The 23,823-nt window shown below is 37.9% G+C and overlaps 1 protein-coding gene and 1 non-coding gene across 3 annotated transcripts; both read right to left on the bottom strand.

Annotated features, from left to right (window-relative positions):
• Positions 1-803: 803 nt before the first annotated feature.
• fam219aa (family with sequence similarity 219 member Aa) lies at positions 804-22,446 on the bottom strand. Of its 2 annotated transcripts, none has more exons than XM_017491910.3 (6): positions 21,808-22,446; positions 11,349-11,448; positions 9,942-10,044; positions 8,530-8,610; positions 6,376-6,451; positions 804-5,784 (listed from the first exon to the last, which is right to left on the bottom strand). In XM_017491910.3, exons 1-6 carry the CDS (start codon positions 21,865-21,867, stop codon positions 5,626-5,628), a joined length of 579 nt encoding a protein of 192 aa, XP_017347399.1. In that variant the 5' UTR covers positions 21,868-22,446; the 3' UTR covers positions 804-5,625. The 2 variants fall into 2 exon arrangements, with proteins under 2 accessions (XP_017347399.1, XP_017347400.1); XM_017491911.3 differs by having other exon boundaries at positions 6,397-6,451; positions 21,808-22,352.
• LOC124629181 (U6 spliceosomal RNA) lies at positions 20,749-20,858 on the bottom strand. The gene has a single exon (XR_006984091.1). It is a non-coding gene; the product is annotated as a U6 spliceosomal RNA (small nuclear RNA).
• Positions 22,447-23,823: the final 1,377 nt, after the last annotated feature.

Here is a 23,823-nt window from a genome sequence, read left to right as displayed (position 1 = left end):
AGGACAAGGAAGACCAAAAAACTTGCGGCAATGCATGATGCATTTACAGCATCCTTAGTAACCACCTGGTCAGGGTCATGGTGGATTAAATTAGGGTACTGGTTAGTTTCTATTTTGTTAAATAGTAGCAACTACCTTTGTTAGAAAAATCGTAGGCAGGTACAAACTGTTAAAAAAAACAACCCTGCGCACATTTCTAGTAGAAACCAATTATAAACTCGAGTGATATAGCTGAGGTTGAGGAACTGTCAGGGCCTACCATTTTTACATCTGGGGTTTCCCCCCCCACAGTGTTTCCTGGGGCATAGTGGTATATTTGGTTCCTGTATAAATACACACACGCACACACACACACACACACACACACACACACACACACACACACACACGAAACCTTCTGTTTTAGACCACACCCACTTCAGGTTTAAATCCAAATGCAGCTCCAGATATTTGGAGCACTAAGCAGATACAGATACACACAGTGTAAATTGTGCCCAACAAACACACAGAAGGACTGCAACGGTTATGTTCCAGATATATTTATTGAAATGGTACACTACAACATTGTTAAATACTGGTATGGAAACTTCACATTTTTACAGTCATGATATTGATCAGGATAAAAAAAAACAAACAAACAAAAAAATCAATATATCTATGTTAAAAATGCATACTTTCGCATTTGTTTCAATAAATTAAAACAAACCCCACGTAATAAATAATATGTTCTACAGACACTGACTTAAGGCATACTCAGCATACTCGGGTAATTCAGCAGACCAGGAGAGGAACGTGACGATGGATCACGGATCAAAAACAAAGAGGAGTGCTTGATTTACATCCAAAGCAATTCCAAAATACAGGTAACACAAATTCAGGTGTAGAGAGAAAAATGTTGATTTTTTTTTTCTTCTAATTTCTAATTACTGCTAAGAATAAATACACAATTCAGAACTATGGAGTTGACCATTTCTAGTTTTGAAATGTAGGATTTACATTGGATTTGATAGATAACACAGTACCTAAGTAGATACTGAAAGCAGATTTGAGTGTAAACCTTAAACCTTAAACGGGCACTTCAATGAGTTTATGTTCAACCTATTTACTACTCGCTCGTCTTATTAGTAACTCATCATTCTGATCTTTGCTGAAGAACCGTTCCGGTCGTTTAATTAGCATACCAAGTCCACATAAGTTAAATAGTATGTATAAAAGTCTATAGTTATTTCCCTTCATATGTTACTCTAAAGCAGTACGTCATTTTTTAGAAAAGCTTGAGTGCTTGTGAATAACAGCATCATCAGGGTACAATTACATATTACTATGTAATGAATATATATATATATATATATATATATATATATATATATATATATATATATGTATATGTATGTATTACTGTGTACATCAACTGTACTGCATTTCAAATCTTAAAGAAGTATCAATTCCTGCTTATATTGTGTTATATAGTGGCACTAAATTTTATCTTGTCGCAAAAAGTGTTTTTCGGTCACACTGTCGTGGTCCAGATCACAGTCCAAACGTATTGAAATAATAATTCACTAGTCTTTGGCTAAAAGCAAATGAATTACATGCTTGTGAAAACATATTTTGACAAAGGTTACAAAAAAGAAAGCCGGTCGAATGAAAACCTGTCACATGGTAAGAAGTAATAAATTCATACTGCAGAGATGCCAACACTGGTACCAAGAAAATCTTAGCGAAAAGGGAAAAGTCAGGGCCATTTGTTTTCTGTTGGCTCACAAACTTGAGGCATGTGAATTCATGGGTCAAAGTTCACTCACATACAATCAGAGCTAAGCAAAAGAAGCAAATGTAAAAAAAAAAAAATGATGTCCCACGTCCTTTCCCCTTCAGTGAATTGGCTTTTTATTAGTGTTTGGTCTGAACGCTACTTTAATCAAAAAAAAAAAGGAAAAAAAAAAAGCAGAAACGTGTAGTGTCTTCGGCATTGCTCTAGAGTCAAAAATCATAAATACTATGGCTAAACCGGAAATATTGGCACCTCTGAATACTGTCTCATTCTAAACTTGTGGTAATGTGCTTATGGCACGCAAAAACGTTTTGTCGTTTAGTTCGAGTAGCATGATACGGTATGTACTTGTGCAATGAACCCTGACACAGTGCTATTTATATTGTCCTACACAGATACATTTTGTAGTAAGAAATGCTAAGTAATTATGGTAGTACGGCAAGTCTTGAAAATCCATTTCTCATTCCCTTCATTTCACATCATCGCCCTCATGCAGCGGTAAACAGATTATGTAAGTAACAAGCATCTAAAAAAAAAAACTATCAACAGCATCTAAAAAAACAATAATTGATGAAAAAAAAAAAAAATTAAAAAACAACGGCACGTATTTCTATCCAAAGCATCTGTCAAGTCTGAACAGTGAATGAATGAAGATCTTAAATAGTTAATTAATTTGTGTGCTGTTGCAATTTCAATGAAATGACTCTTCAAGCTCGACCATGGAAACACTGGCAGAACTCTATTGTCCTTACTCTGGTAGATGAAAACCTCGCAAAAGCATTTGATATCGTTTTAATGTACCACACCTATCGCTTCGGTTAATGTTCATACATTAAAAATGTTCGTACAGAGAAAAATGTGATCTCAGTGACTTGGTTCTGCCCGATGGACTGGTCCGAGTCTGGGATTTTCACACACAACAGACTCTAGAGTATACACAGAATGGTGTGAACACAAAAAAACATCTAGTAAGTGGTATTTCTTTGTGTAGAGATCAGAGAGGTGGCAGTTCTTGAAAATGAAACTGGACAAATAGACCAGGTGATGTTCGATTGTGCGTCGTGAGATGCTTTTCTGTTCACCACGGTTGTAAAGAGTGGTGAGTTAACGCAGAGTTCCTGTCAGTTCGAATAAGTCTGGCCATTCTCCTCTGACTTCTATAACCAACAAAGCGTTTCTGCCCATAGAGCTGGATGTTTTTAGCTTTTCCAGCCCATGCTGTGTAAACTGTAGAGACATTCTGTGAAAACTCTGAGATCACATTCCACAATTTCTCCATTCTGATGTTTGATGTGAACATTAACTAAAACTCTTGACCGGCATGATTCTATGCATTGCGCCATTATTACGTGATTCAATAACTGCTGGAATGAACAGCAGCAAAGGTGTTCCTATTAAACAGTCCCTCCAGGATTTCACGATGGCAGAAATGAACACAAAATCAAGCAAATTCCGTGATATTCGGAGGAGCTTGCAATTTTTCAAAATTACCGCGAACTTTCTGCAGATTTGGGCCGAGACGTGTCATGTGACGTCATCACAACGCGCATTCAGCGAAAGCCCCCTTCGATTCACGTGTGTCAAACATGAGTACCGCGAAAAGGTCTCGTTTACCAACAAACATCACTGCGAAAGACCGTGCGAAACAATTTTGTGCGATTGCAGTTTCACCAATTGAAGTAGTTTTCTGAAAAGAAAAAAAAAAAAAAGCACACAAAAAAAAAACTCTGTGAAATCCTGTACGGGTATTGAAGTATCCAGTTAGTGCAATTTGGGATACGAATGAACGGATCGTAAATAAATTTACCTAAGACAGAGAACAGCATTTTGTTCCTCACATACAGTCATGTGGAAAAATAAGTACACCCCATGGAAATTGTTGGCTTTTTTTTTTGTTTTTTTTACATATTTGGACAAGCAAACATATGATCCTCTTTGAAACGGTGTCTATTAATAAAGTTCATACAGTCTATCAAATGACATAAAATTGACATTTTGTAGTAATTTTCACAATTTAAATGAACTAAAAAACAGATCAGTCACATGGAAAAAGTAAGTACACCCCTACATTTATCAGACCTTCAAATCCATAAAATTAGAATCAGGTGTTCAAGATGCCAGTGATTAGAACCTGCTTAAGCAGTGCAGGTGGAACCCCTCTCATATCTAGTGTCTGGTGTTCTCTTAGCTATTGAGGTGTGTGGTGTCATCATGCCAAGATCTAAATAGTTCTATAAAGCTTTCAGAAAAAAGGCTGTGGATGCCTAAGAGTCTGGCAAGGGTTTTTAAAAAGATCTCCAAATGATTTGAAATACTGTAAGGAAAATAATCTACAAATGGCTCAGAATTCAAACGACTGGCAATTTGTACAGGACTGGCCGTCTCGGCTAATTCAGCCCAAGAGCAGAGCATCTGATGCAAAAAGAAGTCTCCACGATCCCCAAAAATTTCATCACAGGATCTGCTAATGAGTCTTGCAACTGTTGGTGTCAAAGTGCATGCGTCTACCATTAGAAAGAAAATGCACAAATTTTACCTGCATGGAAGACATGCCATGAATAAGCCTTTGCAAGAACACGGTTTGCCAATGAGCATATAGGTAAAGACCAGGCCTTTTGGAATAATGTACTCTGGACAGAAGAATCAAAGGTAGAGTTGATTGGCCACAGTAACAGCAGACATGTTTGGCGCAGACCAAAGACAGCTTTTCAGGAGAAGCACCTCATACAAACTGTGAAGCACGGTGGTGGAAATGTTATGGTTTGGGGTTGCTTTGCTGCCTCAGGGAATGGACAGCTTGCATTAATTTATTCAACTATGAATTCTGCATCATATCAAAGAGTGCTTGAAGATTATGTGAGTCCGAAAGTTGAAGTTGAACCAAAAGTGGACCTTTCAACAGAATAATGATCCAAAGCACACGAGCAAATCCACCAAGGAACGGCTCAAAAAGACGAAATGGAGGGTTACGGAATGGCCTACTCAAAGCCTAGATTTGAATCCCATTGAAATGTTGCAGGGGGATTTGAAATGGGCAGAACGTGCAGGAAAACCCTCAAACATCTTGCAACTGAAAGAATATTACATGGAAGAGTGGTCAAAAATTCCAGCAAGCCGATGTCAGAGACTGGTGGACAATTATGCAAAACGCCTACAAGAAGTTACAACACCTGTACATTGACATTAGTTATTTCTGCTAACAGGGGCAGTACTGGCTTCTGAGGCCAAGGGTGTACTTACTTTATCCACAGAAGAATATCACATCTATTGATATTTCTGTTGAATAAATGATTGAAAAAGCTCATTTTCCTAGTTCAACTTTATTAATAGGCACTGTTTCAAAAATGATCAAATGTTTGCTTGTCCAAACATGTCAAAATAAAAAGCCAACAATTTCCATGGGTCGTACTTATATTTTCACGCAACTGTACCAATATCTGAACACCATTGTGCATCAAGACAAGCAAAAACAGAAACAAAAAGCTGTAACAGAGGCTTTTTTTAGATTTTACAGAATAACTTTGTGTGAAATGTTTACAAATAATCATGTTACTCCTTTCTGCCTTTTAAATGCATTCATTTTCATGTCAACGCATCATATACAGTACATACAATACACTTACCTAACTAAATCTAACGCCCTCTGGTGATGATACCAACACTATGTCCTACCATAGGAGGAACCAATGACTTATCATTATTTCTGCATTTCCTTCTGATATTTTTCCCCCTATATTAGTTGTAGGATAACCGTTTTAATTATTTTAGTAATTACTCGAGGATTAAAGTCGAGCGGTGAGTTAAACTCACAGTACAGGGGGTCTGGGAAAGAGGGGATGATGAAGACAGGGTTACTGGATCTGACAGGCTGAAGAAGAGGTCGCCTGGCAGCACATGCATGTAGGGTTGACTGATTTAGGAGGAATCAGATCGAGATCTTCGTCATCCGGGATTTCATCCAGACGGTAGCCGTCTTTCAGGAGCTGGATGTTCAGGTCTTGATTGATTTGCTGAAGAGGACGTAAAAGCAGGAGAGCTGGTGTTAGTCAGTCGATCGCTGATTAAAAATGATGTCAATCTGTTTTATTTCATAGCTCACAAAAGTTAAGGAATAAACTCCACCGGATGTGCTGTGATAAGAAAATAATAAATAATGGAGTGGTATGATGGTTACCTCCAACTGACACTGGAGACTCCTTCCAAAAATCCTAAATAAATGTCTCCTCGAAGAAAAACCACCCTAAAAACAATTACCATTTCTAATCTATTTATGTGGAGCATACGTTGTTAGAACGAGTGCATTAATATAATAAATTAATTATTCATATAAACCTGTGATTTGACTCGCAGCTGGATTTACTGCCAGAGCTGCTGTTATAGAAGGATTAATCAATACCTTCTGATCAATCAGTATAAAAATTTTCAGCAATGCTGTGGTTTAAGGAAGAATATATAATGGGAATAATGGGAATGCATATTTGAAAGGACTTCTGAAATTCCAGGGTAGTACTGAAAGGGGTGATGATGAGCAGACACGTAGAGGTCAAAATGGTGTGGATCAACGGTGATGACTAAAAGATGCTGCTGTAGTGCACAGGTACCTGGTCCCTCATAGATCTCACCTCGGCGGAGGAGTATCCTGACGACGAGTATCTAGACATGTCGAAATCATCATCGCTGAAAAATAAGGAAATAAATGACAATTAGAGGCCAACATACCGTATAAAAGGCACTCCAATGAATAGTTATAGCACAACATGTAAGGAATAAAACATGAAGAGGTGTGCGATTATATGAAAATGATCAATAACGGAGTGATGTGATGTGGCCCGACACAAGGCAAAGTTACTGTTCCTATCATGAAGTCTATTCTTTTCATAGAACAGCACAATTGAGATGGCTTAATTGTTATTTTATGATCAAGCAAGGCCATCCAAAAACTGAGGGCCGTCCGACTGGAACTGAGAACTACTGACTAAAATGATAAAGATAATGATAATAATTGCTTTGGAATAGAGTGGATATAAAAATTCCACCCAAGATCTCCATAACCACAGTGAAGCATGGTGGCGGCGGTATTGTGCTATGCGGCTGCTTCTTTTCAGCTGGGATTGGGGCACTATTCAAGCTCGGGGGCATCATGGATAGTTCGAAATACATATATTTTGCCACAAAACCTGCAGGTCTCTGTTAGACAGCTGACGATGAAGAAAAATTTCATCTTCCAGTACAATGATGATCCAAAGCACAATCCAAGGCAACGAAGGAATGTCTTCAGAAGAAGAAGATAATCAACGTTTATGGAATGGCCCTGTCAGAGCTCAGATCTAGATTCTATCGGAACCCTGTGAAATGACTTGAAGAGGGCTGTGCACAGGAGATCCCATCGCAATTTGATAGATCTGGGACGTTTCTGCAAGGATGACTGGAATAAAATTGCCAGATTAAGCTATGCTAATTTGGTAGACAATTAACCAAAAGCCCAGAGTGCTGTATTACAAATAAAAGGTGCTTTAACAAACTATTAGTGAAGGGGTGTGCACACTTGTGCAACCAGGTAACTGTAAGTTTCTCTTATGATTTATCTTGGTTTTCATTTTGTTTTTTCAACCTGCTATTTTAGCAGAGGTGTGTAGAATTTTTATTTCCACTGTCAACAATTAAGAGCACGTTTACACTGATTCCGTTAGGAGTAATCAAGATGCAATTATGTGGCATTTTAGTGGGATTGATTTACAGTGGTATCCAGCAGAGACAACCCTGATCCGTCTATCGACGCTTCTGCTAATTACAGCCTGCTTTTAATGAATAAGATAAGCTTGGACTACGTTAACGTACGCAGTGACAATAAGAGATGGAGCACTGAGAGAGTGAGAGAGAGAGCGGAGATGAGTGATCTAATGCATGAGCCAATGGCCTGACATCAAAGACATGACGTCACAGGGAGACCATTGTTGGCAGCTGAGAACCTGACATGGTGTGCTATTACAGGAAAATAATCAACAAAACATCACCAGCAATTACGCCAGATATTTAATGTTTATGTGAATTCTCAATTCTGTTTGGTCTGATTGGTCGGACTAGAATGTTAGTCAAGCCTTATGTCCAATCAGAATCGAGAATTCAACAGCACGTCGGTATATGAGGATTTATCAATGAGGTCCAAATATGTGTTACGTGCTGACTGCAGGCAAAATAATAACTCCAACAAATCATACAGACGTACTGTGTTACCATGTTTTCAGACTGGAGTATCAATCGTTTGATACGTAATGCTATTTAAAGCCCTTTGGACTTCCACTGAAAGCAGAGCACTTCCTATTGATAGGCTTTCTATTGATTAATAAGGACCGTTAAAGACGAGACTGAGATGCAGTCAGCATGTCTCTCCAACACATTTAAAAAAAAAAAAAATCTTTTTTTTAATATGAACATAATTAGCAGAGCCTCTTTGAAGTTGAAAGCAGTTCAGAAAAGACTTTGGCCAAAACCAATTATATAGATTCCCAAGTGCAACGAGACCATAGATGGGTTATACGGATTAATTACCCTGCTTTTATGGATGGAAATTTCTCACGCGGGTGTGAAATCTGCTACAGTTAGTCTTTTTTTAATTATTATTCTTAAGCAAGAGTCTTGAATAGAATAAACTATCAACTGAAGAGATTACAGCTAAGCTCCTGTAGCGAAGCACGTCTTTATTGTTTACTATACTTTTAGTGAAAATGACACTGAAATGCTCAAAATTACAGTACCTGTCTGTATCCAGTGCTACCAGGGGCTTCTCGTCAGGACTCTGGTCTAAAGACGAGTAACCTTTATTAGGAACGACCAACCTGCGGCAGAAACAAGAGGTAAAGAAAACAGTTTTGTTCAATCAAAGCAGAAAAAAAGATTCACATATTTCAGCATGAAACAGTCTGTACAGGATTTCACAAAAATATTTTGGGGGTTGCTGAAGACTATTGAAAACTACTTGAACTGGCGAAATTGCGATAGTTTTGCAATGGTCTTTAGCTGTTTACGTTTGAAACACATCAACTAACAAGTGATTAGTAAAATGCTAAAATTCCAATACACTCGTTCGTCCAAGCACATTTTCATACAATGCTCTCCCTTCAGGATTTTTCTCGTTTTTGCGATCGAAGAAATGAACGCAAAATCAAGCAAGCGCCGCGATATTAGGAGGACCTTGCAATTTTTCAAAATCACCACAGATTTGGGCCAAGACGCATCATGTGATGATTCAGCCGAAGCCCTGTTCAATTCACATACGTCGAACACGAGTACAGGTAAGAGGTCTCGTTTACCAACAAACATCACTGCGAAAAACCGTGCAAAACAATTTCGTGTCACTGCAATTCTCCGATTTTGAAAAAAGCCGTAGCAAAATCGAGCATGGACTATGTGACAAATGTATAAACTTGAAATCTGAACTTTCTCTGCATTTTAACTCTGAAACCGTGTGTCAATTTTGGCCGTTTTCGGCTATATAGGCTATTTGTGACCATTTCAAGTATTATATACTCCAGAAAAGCAGTGGATGAAAAATCTACATACACCATGACGCAATGTATCGAGTAGCAGAGCTGTTTTTCTTTTTTTGCTTTCTTTAATTGTGACAGGAGGTCCACCTGGGCTTGCTGATTAGTCCTGTATCTCTAGTTTTACAGCAACGAGCAACATTTCTCTCGTCTAAAGAACTAAGTACTGAAATAGCCATTCCCTACAGACAAACTGGAATTCTGAGTGGAGAGAAATAATACGAGAGCTATCGAAACATAGCTGATGTAATCGATAGCAAAAAAGTGAACAAAGCAATACACATCATTAGTTGATCTTCTATAGGAGTAAGAGAAGGCCTGCAGGAAGAAGACACACTCCTCTTTCCCTCCATAGAACAAAGGCTTGGCCTAATCTGCAGTCCGTCCACTCTCTGAGGAGACTTATCTATTGATCGACACCAGTGTGTTCTCATTTTTTTAACTCCCAGTAGAAGTGCGACGAGGACTTGTCTTCTCTCTGCCTTTCGTTAGCGCTCACACTGTCTGTTCTCACACTTCAGTAGAGCTGCTTGTTGTTTCAGCTCTATAGTTATGATGTACAACAGGACCATGGCTCCATGGTATTTTCTCCCTGGGTATAATAAACAGCCGTGTTGCCTTACCGTGTTCTAGCCATAACATTGTTTTTCTTGGGCTGCTGATTGACTGGGCTGCCCACCGTTCCGTTCTTCGCCGAGCCCTTCCTGGCCAACTCTCTCTGTTTCTCTGCAGTCAGAGAGAAAATACATCAGAGCCTAGACTTTAAGTAGCGATAAGCAAGTAGCCGGTATCGCAAGGCAGATTTTCAACAATCATGATGATAAAATAGTATAAAAAATACAATATGCATTTATGACCTAAATTCATAAGAAGAACTATAAGAATATACACTCACTGGCCACTTTAAAAGCCATAATAGCTGTAATAGCACCTGCGCATTCAGGAAATTATCCAATCAGCCAATCATGTGACAGCACTATAATGAACAAAAAGCATGCAGCTACAGGCCAAGCGCTTCGGTTCATGTTCACGTCAAAGATCTTAGTGACGTGGGTTTTTGGCGCCAGATAGTTTGGTTTAAGTATTTCAGAAACTGCTGACCTCCTGGGATTTTCACGAACAGCAGTCTCTAGATTTTTGTTTTGGCAGTTCAAAAGAGAACTGCCATTTACCATTGAATACAGCACAGTACGTACAGTACCTTGAATAACCACTCTTTACAACCATGGTGAGCAGAAAAGCATCTCAGAACGCACAACACATCAAACCTTGCCAGAGACCACACTGGGTTCCTCTCCTGTCCTCCAAGAACAGGAATCTGAGGCTGTAGTGAGCACCGAAACTGAACGAAAGTTCTAATAATTTCTTGAATGAAAGAGCAAGTGTACGAGTGTTCCTATTAAAGTGGCTGGTTACCTATTTCGCAATAAGAGGAAGACGATTTTTCATCTGTCTGTGCTTGTGGCATTATGTTTAAATAAATGTTAACATTAAAACCAGGAGATATTATACACATTATGCGGTATTATATTTTCAGTTTGGTGACTTCCTTAATCATAGTCAAAAAAAATAAACTGAAGGCAATAGGACATTAAATAAGGTATTAATACACTGAAATTTTAATAATAGCTAGGACTGATAAGATTATCGACAATTATTTACGCTTGCTTCTATTTTGTTGCTCTATATGACTATTTTAGTCCACACCTGGGTGGACCTACACCGTAAGACTATTGGTCAACTAGGCTTTGGAAAGACATGTCCACTGACCCTTTGCACAATCCATAAAACCACAAATCGCAACCCAAAACAGAAAACAATGGATAACATGTACAGCAGCAGATACTGCTTGTACGTCATAGTTGATTAGGAATTAGTGCTCTTGCTTCACACACAGTATGTGTGCCATCAACTAATAAAAAATAGCTTTGTAGTCATTTGACTAATAGCTGAACTGTACTATATCGTGTCCAGAGCACTCTGACCTGAACAACTTTACACGTCAGTGGCTTAACACAAAGACAACTCACCGATCTTCACTTGCAGCGGAGAGGGCTTGTAGTTGATGGGCACGGACTCGGCCTCTCTAGTTTCAGAGTCAGCCTCTAACGTGGATGTCGCTGCTGGATCCTTGACGCACAGAAACACACAAGAACAACGTTAAACGTTAAAAGGAAGTAGATAAATGCTTTTTATTTTCTCTAAATGGCAATACAGATGTAACTAGTCATGTTATTCTAATCAATTATACAATACGGAAATATTCAATACGCTATATTGCTATCACGAAGGCATCAAGCGCTGTATCTAATGTCAGTGATGTTTATATTTTTGTTCACTTGATCGCTAAATTTAGATAGCTAATTTAATGTAATCTCTCAGACACCTAATTTAATTTGCTAGCTAGTCATGGCTCAGTGAAATCACGTCATTGTACTTCCGGTACTTACGAGCTTTTGTTCGAATCGTTGTTGAGTTATTTACAGTGACATCATGGTATAAACAAGAAAAACTGAAACAATAATAACAGTTAAGTAATCATGAATATAATAGAAGACCTCTTTTCCAAATACTTGTTTTGTGCATTTCGATCGAACCAACAAAAAAACCTGTAATTACTTGTGTGCATTTCTATACAAACAAAAACTTGCTTTTAATTATAATGAGGTGTTGTAAATATGTTAAGCTGCTGTGTGGATTGCCATTAAAAACAGCACATTTGTAATTATCGTAATTATGACGTCAATATACTTTTATTGCTAGCCCTTGCTAACAGTCAGTACAGAGTTTTGTTTGGGTTTTTTTGCTTGATTCTGCAGAGGTTTTTTAAAAAAGATTTGCGATGCAATTTCTGAATTTTTTTGTGCTATTTTTTTTTCCGGAAAACTACTTGAATTAGCGAAATTGCAATTGCGTGAAATTGTTTTGCCCAGCCTTTCAGAGTGATGCTTGTTAGTAAACGAGACATGCACATGCTTTGATGAAGGTTATTTATTTTACCCTCACTTGCTAAGCTCCAAACGGTCTATACATTTATCATGAGTAGAAAGAAAGAAATAGCAACAGAAAGGCAGTGCACAAACACTAAATAGCCTCCAGAGAGTGTCTAGCTGGGGTGAGTGTCGGTTAAGCTGGTGTTAGTCCACTCGCACTGCATGACTCAGCAGTCTTCAGAACCCATTTTAATCTTCCTCTCAGAGCCTGTCCCAGTTTAGCCACTCAGTGATTAAGGTCTAAGAGAAATGTAGAAGACATTTCTACACAGCCTACTGATTAAGAACATATTCGGTTCTTCCTGTTGTTCTTTGGACATCTTCAGTTTGATGAAAGATTAGCCAATTTACACAAGCCCTAAGTATTATATACTGTATGAACTATATGTTGAATGGCATTTAATTTCTTATATTTTTCATTTGATTCCAACAAACACCTTCTCACAAAAACTTCTGTCGCTTCTTGAGTGTCAGACCAAAGATCTCCTTTCATCCTACTCTCTTGTATCGAAGTTCTCCTTTAAACTAAATGATTGCTAATACTAACAATGTTTTTTGAAAAAGAAAAATCTAAAAATAAGAATTCTAGTGTTTCAAATAATCCCATCATAGTCAATAATGTCAGGGATTGAGCTGAGTGAGCTGAAGCTAAACAGTGCATTGACAACCAGTAAACTGAAGCGCTTTACTAGCGGGTTAATTAACTCATTAATTAATTAATCACCCAAATGCGTCCGATACACATATGATATTATTATCAGACATATACACTACATACATATAATATTACAACTTGCTACTTCACAAAATGACGCGAACGCACAAGTGAACTTAAGTAACGAACTTAAAGAACTTAAGTAACTTTTCATAACAACACACGGGCAATAATTAATAATTAATTATTTAAGCATAACAATCACAATATTGTATTACAATAGCGTACTCATTGTAATTCTATTATTTCAGGAGATCGGGTTCACAACGAGGGGAGTTTTCGCATGTTCTTTCTGATACATGTTTAAGTTAATATATAAAACGTGCGAATATTTGGTTTAACTTTTGCACTTTCTCGTCAACTAAAAGGACAAATGACTAAATTTAAAGGATATTTTCCTCAGAAGTCATTGCTCTTCGAAAGGGTGTACTTGCATTGTTATGCCATAATATTATCTTTATATCAATGGCAGAAAATGGTCTTAAAATGACAATAATATCATTTATGGCAATTATTTCTGGGACAATATATCTTCAAACAAACACAGTGATCCTGACAGGCCTATAGCAATGAGCTGAGTTTTATGCTTAAAATGTTTTATCAAGTTACTTATAACATAGAGAGATTCTAGTACACTGTAAAACCGGAGTTCATTTAACTCAAAAAATGTGAGGAAACTACTTACCTCAAACTTTTTAAGTTGATAAATCAATTTCTTTAAGCCAAATACACTTAAATATAACACGACTGAGTTGAATTTTTGTTATATTTAAGTGTATTTGGCTTAAAGAAATTGATTCATCAACTTAAAAAGTTTGAGGTAATTAGTTTCCTCACATTTTTTGAGCTAAATGAACTTATCCGGTTTTACAGAGTGGTAGATCCTTTTCTTGATATTTTAACAGGCCACAGTTTGCAGTCTTTGTTTTGACTGACATCCAGATAGTTGTAATTTTGTATTGTGTGTTTTTTAGCATAGCAACGTACACTACACTTACGTCATATACCATCACGTTGTATCAGACGTTGGTATTGGAGCATTTTTATGAGTACGAATAAATGCTGATGACAATCTTTCCCTCCGACCTCTATCCCTACATTGCTCCAATCAAAGCCAATCAGCTTGTAACATTCAGGATTTGGAAACTTGTGGTTAGCAATATCAGATGATCTCACCAGACAAAACGTGCCCATGTTTAGACAAACAAAGGACTTTATTTAAAGAGGGCGATCTAATGTAGACACAATAATAATAAAATGCGATGTGGTTACTTTTATTGATGAAAACACACTATACTGGCTGGCATTCCGGTTTGCTCTGAAACCTAATTAAAAAATTAAAAAAACTTCAACCTTGGTCAACTTTATGAACAGCTGCATAAACCGTCTATCTTAAAGGAGCAGTACTAGTTCTGGCAAAGCTTTTAAGTAAGATGTTCCTTAAACATAATATGTAGCTTCATAGGAGAATGCTATGAAGATGTAAATACTTGCTGCTAAATACAGTGCACCTTCACTTTCCATTTCTAAACCTGCTTTTCTCAACAACAACAAAAAAGAGAGAAAGAGAGAGAGAGAGAGAAAGATGGGAGGTTTCCTGATGCCATAGCTACCACCTAGTATTTCCTCCGTAAGACCATGCCAGCGTTTTGTTCACTTTGTAAGGTCTGGGCCCTTCGTGGAAACTGAGAAGAGAACAGAAGGTGTCTGTTAGCGGGAAAGCGAGAGAGGGAGACTAATATTCGCTGCCAACAGAGCTCTTATTATGAGCACAAGCCTGGCCTTATTACAGGAGGCCACGAGGCACCGTGGGTAAATGTCACAGACCAATCAGAGCAGAGCAGGGTGCTCACAGCATACAGCCACGCTATCCGTTGTAGCTGTCAGACCATGTTTACTTTCTGACTAAGGTTCCTAAGTGGAACACAGAACTGAAACAAAGCTGGGCATTATTACAAATTCAATGTGCGACCTTGTCTTGAAAACCCCGAGCTAGTGAAGAGGCTCGTACAAATACAGCTGAGGTAAAGAGAGGTCACATGACCAGAAGGACACTTTAATACCGTTCGTTGTTCGTCACTTTCAAATAGGGGGGTCACGGTTTGATATTTTCACAGAATCATATCAGACCACGGTTTCGTGGTATGTATTTTACCCTCCTCACTGAGAAATGAAGGTTGCTGTAGGAGAAGTCCAGAGGGAGGAGGTTGTGAACATTTTTGGCGAGTCGCAGCTGGATAAAACATGATGAGAACTACTGGTGTAAGCAACTTGAACCGGTAAAAAAAAAAAATAAATAAAAATAAAAATTATAATAATAATAATAATAATAATAATGTGTATTAGATGGAAATTCATTTCAATTTTGAAAAAGCTGTCGGTGAGGTAATCATTCGATCATACACCGCGACTAACTGTGAAACTCGAACAACCCTTCTCTCAAATTGAAAAACCGATTAGATGCTCAATGACTACATTTACATGCGCATCAATATTCCGATATTAATTGGAATTTGTCCGTATTCCACTTAGTACTGAGTCAATATACGTAGTACTGAGTCATATACACGCAGCAGTCCGACTGCCCCGATTCAGATTAGGACAATATTCTGCTTCCCCAAATTCCACCTTTGCATATATCAAAAAGCTTATACTGTAATAGTGGTTAAAAATGATTATTAGTATTATTATTTGTGTGGTGGTTTATCAGGATTATTGGAACGCTGGATCTTTTGACATATTCTCATTATTGTTGTAACAATGAACAAATGCTGTTATCCAGCTTAATAGTTAATTCATTTTTGCAACAACATTCGATCATCTGGTTCCGTCTGAACCTCTGGGGAAGAACCAGATGATCGGATAGGAACAAGCTCTGTTTTTGAGGAACATGTACACGCATGGCAGTGGTGGGTGGTCCTATTGGAACCCGTCCTGCCTGGGCACTCCTTTTGGACTCATGACGAAGCTGGGCCAACTTCCACACTGCTTCAGAACACATCCATGGGCGATGATTCAGGGAACACTGGGACACTGGGAAAAGCCTGTAAATGTCATTATTATACACCAAGTGCACAAAATGTCTACTGTATGTTCTTTTAGTAAAAGATGGTTGTACAGGCTTATACAGGCAACACATGGAATGATAAATAATTCAGCTGGACTGATGAATGTGAAAAAGATCACGCTGCGTGTAAGCTTGACATGAAGAAAAAAAGTCAGCACATTAAATCTGACACCAGAAAATCTCTCACATAGAAACTAGTTCTGTTTCCAGATGGGTTTTTTTTTTTCTTCTTCTTCGAGCTGCAAAAACGCAACACTTCCGAAATCGAACGTGATGAAAGATGGAAACACGTAAACAATGAAGCACAAAGTGCCCGTCTCAAGTCAACAATTTTCTTTAATTAGAAAATACTCGCACTTTTACAAGATGCCCCACTAAAGAAAAGTAGTGCAGTTCCCTACACAGACAGCTTTCCTTCGACAACACAGATGACAAAAAGATCCAACCAAAATACAACATCAGAAGAATGAATAGTTATTCCAGCTCGCCTACAGGTTTAATTGGCCGTACAATTCATTCCACACACACACACACACACACACACACACACACACACACACACACACACACACACAGGGTGAGTAGACCTGGGGCTGGCTTGGCACTCCACCAAATCATGAGACCTGGTACACAAACCACAGGTCATCATTAAGGCTATGTCTACATTAATCTGGATAAATTTGAAAACGTCTTTTTCCTCTATGTTTCGGCCTCACGTCCACACGTTTGCTTGATTTAGTGCTATCTATTGCAAAATTGCTAAATCCTGGAGGGACCGCTTACAGCCAGAACTACCCTCGGTGCCATGCTGTTCTAGAAAACAAATGAACACCTTCTGTCCAATCAGATTTTAGAATTCAACAGCGCTGTGGTCTAAAGATAGATAACAATAATTCCGACCATTGAGGCACAACCCATTTTAAGGTCTACGCACAATAGCCTTAAATCTGGAATTAGCATGAGAAAAGTGTAGCGCTGGGTAACAGCTGGCGCTCTGAATAGCAGGACAGGATGAAAAAGAGGCACAATATCACCCCAGGCTGTGTCATCTCATCCCAGCTCCAGTTCAATGAGCAAATGTCGAAGCTGAGCTCAACACACTACACACACTCATGTCAAGTGCAAGATTGATCACTATGGAAGTGGAAGTCTGAAGATGGAGTGAAGTGGATGCGTATTGGATCAGACATAACACACTGTGTTTAGTCTGCTTAGCTTTTAGGTCAATTACTGAAGAAAAAAATAATAATCTGAATACCCTATTGGCTATCCTTTAACTGCTATATATGTATAAAATGTATATAAAAGTAATAAAAGATAGTTTTGTCTCCATGCATAAGAATATGATTTATAGATTAAGCCTAGTCTCTGGTCTTTCTTGAGCATGCTAGCTCACTAATCAGACTTAATCAGTCTATGTCAGACTTTTTATATTATTTGGAAAAAAAAAACACCATTACATTATACTTCTTTAGGACTTCAAGTCCCTGTGAAGTGCCTTGAAATGCGCAGTGTTATTCGATGTGTTGATGAAATTTCCACTGAAACAGGAAGTCAGGGCAGGACATATCAAGTAGCCCCTCCCCCTGTTTACATAGCCAATAGTGTTCAGCTTACCTCACGGCCCAGGCTAAGTCGTATGCGACAAAAAAATTGAAAGTGAATGAATTCAAGCCATTTCCTTCTTAACCAACTTACAGTTGGAAAACGGAATAAAACGCACGTTCGAACAGCCAAAGACGCATTCACGACCCATGCTCGCTGACATGAGTTCTCTCGCTCAACGCCGACCACGTCGGTAAGGTGATTTTTATCGTGTTGGGCGGCGGGACACGTCAGATTCTAGAGAGTATTTGATTAGACAGAAAATCGGATGAGAACCTGAAATGCCGAACGATGTCATCGAAACTGTTGATCCGTATTAGTCATAGACAGAGAGTGTAAATTTTGTACTTGAGTCTAAATGCGAATTTGGTCATTGTTTTTAGAGCGCACTAGCTTACAGAGAAACTTAAGGCTAACATGTTCATACTAAAAGCCAACTAAAAACTTCCATTTTGACTTCATGGGGAGTTTAATTCTCTCGATCATTGGGGACATATTGCACCAGGCTGCTACGATACACAAAATTTACGGTGGTGTCTCGAAATGATGAAAAAACAACAACAACAAAACTGGAAATGGTTTCCATTTTCAATGGATTAAAAACAGCATATAACGAAACAAAACCTGTGCATTAGAATGCAACAAAAACGAAAGATGTCTAATGAAACAGTACTTTGGGCATGTGGGTTTAAGCAAGCTGAAGTGTTTATTAAGTGTTTATTACCACTTATTACAATAAGAGGTATGTTACAACAAATAACCTACTTTAGCCTGCGGACTGGTAAGCGTACCGCTCGATACGCAGATGTATCAAATGACAAGATATGGTACGCTATATGGTTACAGCCCGAACGTTTCCAATTTCACAATTGTAAGCTGTGAAATATATTTGCTGCCGGTCGTTCTCCTCATGTAGATTAGTCCAATTCCAGCCAGACTACTCGTCTTCATCCATATTCGGCAAACGTGAAATCTATTTGCAAATTCATCCGGTGTATTATTTCGCCCTGTCAGTTTCAGCGTGCTCAATAGTGTGAATAAAATTTTGCAGTAGTCTGAGAAATGACTCTCTGTAAGTCAGCTGTTAGAAAACGTAATTACTTTCATCTGTAATTAAGAATTTCTATTTCCCACTTCAGCATAGGATAAGCCTATTAACCGAGTGAAAAATCCTTCTTAACGTATCTCAGCCAGGAAACGCTTACACGATCGAAAGCTCAGAGCTGGACCGACTGTGCTAGCTTATTATCCATTTGGGGCGTTTTATCTCACTGAGGAAAGGACTTTTTGTTTTTTTGTTAACACGTTTCATTGCTTTTATACTACAGCAATTTGCCAACACCAACCAATTATAACTTATTAAAGTGCCCGGGAAAACAAAAAAAAAGTTTTGTGGCTTTTAGTATGAATAGGTTAAAAAAACAATGACAAAATTCGCATTTGGAAGATATATGCTTTCAAAATGTACAGTCTTTCTCTACCACCGGTACGGATCAACAATTTTGATGACATCATTCTGCACTTCAGCTTCTCATCAGATTTTCTGTCCAATCAAATGCTCGCTAGAATCTGAAGTGTCCCGCCCCCAACATTATAAATATACACGGTACTAACTGTCAAGTATGACTTAGCCCAGGCTGTGAAGTAAGCTAAACAAGATTGGCTATTTTTAAAAGAAGGAGGAGCCATGCCTTGACTTCCTGTTTCAGTGGAAATTACGCAAACACCACGAATAAATGGTAAATGGCGCACTTATATAGCGCTTTTATCCAAAGCGCTTTACACTGTGTCTCATTCACCCATTCACACACACACTCACACACCAATGGTAGCAGAGCTGCCATGCAAGGCGCTAACTTGCCATCGGGAGCAATTTGGGGGTCAGTGTCTTTCCCAAGGACACTTCAGCATGTGGAGTCATGTGCGCCAGGAATCCAACCACCAACCCTACGATTAGTGGACAACGCGCTCTAGTGATAGATCATACTTTTTATCTGTTTATAGTTACTTTTACTGTTGTGAAATGTCCGCAAAAGAAGTTATTACGTACAAGTTATTGTTATCACGTACAACGTATGTTGTGCTTGTTGCTTACAAGAGATGAACATGTTTTTCCCCCAATTTGTAGCTTGAAATTGATACAATTCTGAGCTTCGATTTCCCACTTCCAAGGTAAGCTGAATGCAGCACAGAAATGAAAGCATATTATAATGACAATTAGAAGGTGTGTTGCTTTGCAGCTGGAACTCATGTCAGAGCTGCTGTTATAGACAATTAATCAACACCAACAGACTTAGTAACTGTGGTTTACTAGCAACTAGAACCTTCGGGACATTCATTCGACAATTAGAAGTCGAATGATCGAGTAATGTACCGATACCGATAACCAAGTTGGGCAGTACCTGCGGATAACCGATTAATCAACCGATTGAAAACAATGAAAACATAACACTCAAAGTAAAATATTGCTGAACTTTATTACAAAAATAAACAGTACTGACTGTATCATGAAAATCTACTGTACTTTTTTTTAATGATTATATATATATATATATATATATATATATATATATATATATATATATAAACTGAACCAAAAAGTAACCCTCCAAAAAAAAACAAATAAAAATAGAGACATGCAAAATGAATCAAAAACACTTCAAATAACACAACAAAACTGGACAGTGATAGTTTTTATTTCGCCTCTAGAGGCCGCTATCATGCTACATAGCCTAATGACAGCAGACCCTTCTCAACTGCTCCTGCAACGGATCTAACCGGGGAAAACTATCAGTGGATTTTTGCCGATAAGTGATAGATCCAGCGATTCAGATGTCGGTGCAGATTAATCAGCAAAACCGATCGATCGGTCCACCTCTAGTTCTAATAATGTAATTAAAGGTGCATTAGATACGATTAGTCAATCAATTTTTTTTCAAGCTTAGCTCTTAGGTTTAACAGTTACATAGGTAGGTTAGACATTTGAACGTTTTTTTTTTTTAAAACCCCTTCAGCCGACCAACCCCCAACCTCCATTCCTGCCCACGTTCACAAAGCTCTACCCCCAGGACCTACACGATTTTGCGTGCCGTCCTTGCGCAGGGGCCGTGCTAATCTTCTCTGTATCGTTCCAATTTTAGCATACGTGCTGCCGTAGCAAGGCTCGACAGTGGCCCATAGAGTAGAGTGTCTACGAAATGATTACCGTAAACACAAACAAGCATTAAGGACCGGAAATCAGTTTTCCGAATGGGTTTTCTCAGCCACATTATACTGCCCTGACCACGTTATATTATACATTTGTCGTCAAGTCCTGTACTAAGTATTCTGCAGGTTATTTGTACAAGTAAGAAATGCAAACCATTTAAAAACTAATTAAATCAACTACTGCGTGACCTCATCAATCAATATCACCAGATCAGAACTTGATTTTCTTCTTCTCAGGATCGACAGAAAATTCTGACCTCACTACTTCCTGATGATCATGTGACTTGTGGAATATTCCAAATATTTCCCAGGGGGGAATGTTGTCAGACTAAAATCTAAGTTTTTTTCATTAATTACCTATAATGGCTGACTCATGGAGGAGGATGGTTCGCGCATGAGATGTCACACGTTAGTCATAAAATAAGATGTTTCATGTGTTTTAATGATTCTGTTTGGAGGTAAAGTGTAGTTATAGTGGGCTGGTATAATAGTAGACAAGAAAACATGCTGTAGATGTTGTTTTTAGGTTTCATAAAGGTTTTAAGTTATTTAGAATGTTGTGAAGGACACTTAATAGAGATTTTAAATGTGTGTAATGTTTGTACATGTAATATCGATGGGACACGGAGGTAGACGAGACACAGCTGGGGAAGAATTGGCGTTAGGTTATCATTTGTAAACAATAAAATCAGTCCTGCAATACTCATATCATTCTCAGCCTATTGACCAGTCCAGTCTTTTTTCTTTTTTTCCCCCCCAGAATACTGGGATTTCTTGCTAGCCTCTATCGCCAATGTTCCTGGACTATTTATGATTCTGTCCTAGGCTTTGTAAAGAACTCAGCGAGCCAGGCTGTTTTACTGCTGTTTATGCGCCGGTGCGTTAGTGGAAATGCTACTCACCAGCGGCTGCATCTCCGAGTTCACTGGTGGGACCTGAAATCTGTCCATTTCTTCCATCATTTTGGCAACACGGTCTTCTGACACAATATATATCCGAGGTTTAAGCTGAAATGGTAACTGGGAAAACGCATTTAATCAGTCGGAAATATCCGGTGTCATTTCAGTTTGTTGTTAGCTATCTAACGGTTATGCTGGGTGTACTGGTCAGAGGTGACTCAACGTCAGCGCGTTCTTTTTTTTTAGTCAACCCGTATTCCGTGAAATCCTGCCTCCTTCTCTAGGATTGGTCGTTTACGCAACCTGTCAGCTGACCAGTTGCTCTGTATCAGCCAATCAGCTGTTACCCAAGCATCGCATCGTAGGCGGAATGCTCCTAACTGATCCTAAACGCAGTAGCCGGGATTCGTCAGAATACGGGTGTAGGGGAATAGCGTAACGCCAACATTTCACTTCCGGATACACAAACCCCGCCCACCTTACGCATTAATGAATAATTCATAAACCACGCCCAGAAACTGCTATGCCTAAAGCAGATTGTTGTTGTTGTTGTTGTTCTCAGCTTTGTTGGTGTTGTTGTTGATATTGTTGTTGTTGTTGTTATTGTTCATCTTCTTTTTCTTTTTCTTCGTCTTCTTTTTCTTCTAATTCTTCTTCTAATTCTTCTTCTTTTCTTATAATTCTTCTGCTTCTTCTTCTTTTCTTATAATACTTCTTCTTCTTCTTTTCTTCTAATTCTTCTTTTTCTTCTTCTTCTTCTTCTTCTTCTTCTTATAATTCTTCTTTTTCTTATAATTCTTCTTTTTCTTCTTCTTTTTCTTAAATTCTTCTTTTTCGTCAAATTCTTCTTTTTCTTCTTCTTCTTCTTCTTCTTATAATTCTTCTTTTTCTTATAATTCTTCTTTTTCTTCTTCTTTTTCTTAAATTCTTCTTTTTCGTCAAATTCTTCTTTTTCTTCTTCTTTTCTTCTAATACTTCTTTTTCTTCTTCTTCTTCTTCTTCTTCTTCTTCTTCTTCTTCTTCTTCTTCTTCTTCTTCTTCTTCTAATTCCACTTCTTTTTCTTCTTCTTCTTTTTCTTCTACTTCTTTTTCTTCTTCTTCTTCTTTTTCTTCTTCTTCTTCCTCTTCTTCTTCTTCTTCTTCTTCTTCTTCTTCTTCTTCTTCTACTACTACTACTATTCAGTTGTTTATTCATTTACTCTATGCACAACTTTTACAAATGGTCTCTCAGATTCAATGTACATAATCATGAAGTAGTATTTAAAAGAAATACATACGCAAATACATCAATAAATGCATAAATGAAAAGAAACAAGCAAGCAAATAGATAAGAGAGAAATAAATAAACAAACAAACAAAAAAAAATTTTCATTATTGATAGTGGAACTTATTAGTAAATTCGCACTTTTCATTATGAAAATTACGAGAAATATAAAATGTGTTACATTGTACATACGTCTTTTATGTTCATAACCACTGACTAATCAATTAAATTTCATTAAATTCAATTAAACCTCAGTATAACCCGCACGTTTTCATCATAATTGCTCTGTATGGCTGAATAAATAAACAAAGATCAATTTGGTGGAAATTAACATTTATTGTCATTTATTAAACATGTATTATACATATATATCCATTATATTTGTGTTTGTTTATTTAAAATGAACTTTAAACAAAGCTTTTTGTTGTTTGTTCAAATCATATTCATATAATATTTGTCACTTTCCTTTAATTTGAAGGTCATTAGCATGCCTTTTAGTGTGCTATATTCACTATGTTCTTTGGGGTTTTGTGTGTGTGTGTGTGTGTGTGTGTGTGTGTGTGTGTGTGTGTGTGTGTGTGTGTGTGTGTGTTGTTGTGGTTGTTGTTGTTTGTTTGTTTGTTTGATTGATTGATTTTTGGCATAGAAAACGTGAATTAAACGCGAATGAGGTCTTAAGTACACTTGAACAATATTTCCAACCCCTTGTATAGTCTCAACGAACCCTTTTTCAGATTTTGTTGTCACTAATGCAC

This window comes from Ictalurus punctatus, chromosome 18 (genome assembly GCF_001660625.3).
Source record: "Ictalurus punctatus breed USDA103 chromosome 18, Coco_2.0, whole genome shotgun sequence".
Classification (NCBI taxonomy): domain Eukaryota; kingdom Metazoa; phylum Chordata; class Actinopteri; order Siluriformes; family Ictaluridae; genus Ictalurus; species Ictalurus punctatus.
Note: the sequence above shows the minus strand (reverse complement) of the source record. Positions and strands in the feature narration are given on the sequence as shown.

Coding starts and splice junctions, on each gene's coding strand:
- fam219aa (XM_017491910.3), bottom strand. CDS start 21,867: ATGATGGAAGAAATGGACAGATTTCAGGTCCCACCAGTGAACTCGGAG. Junction 10,045..11,348: donor TCCGCTGCAAGTGAAGATCG/GTGAGTTGTCTT, acceptor CTCTGACTGCAG/AGAAACAGAGAGAGTTGGCC. Junction 5,785..6,375: donor TGAGATCTATGAGGGACCAG/GTACCTGTGCAC, acceptor CGTCCTCTTCAG/CAAATCAATCAAGACCTGAA.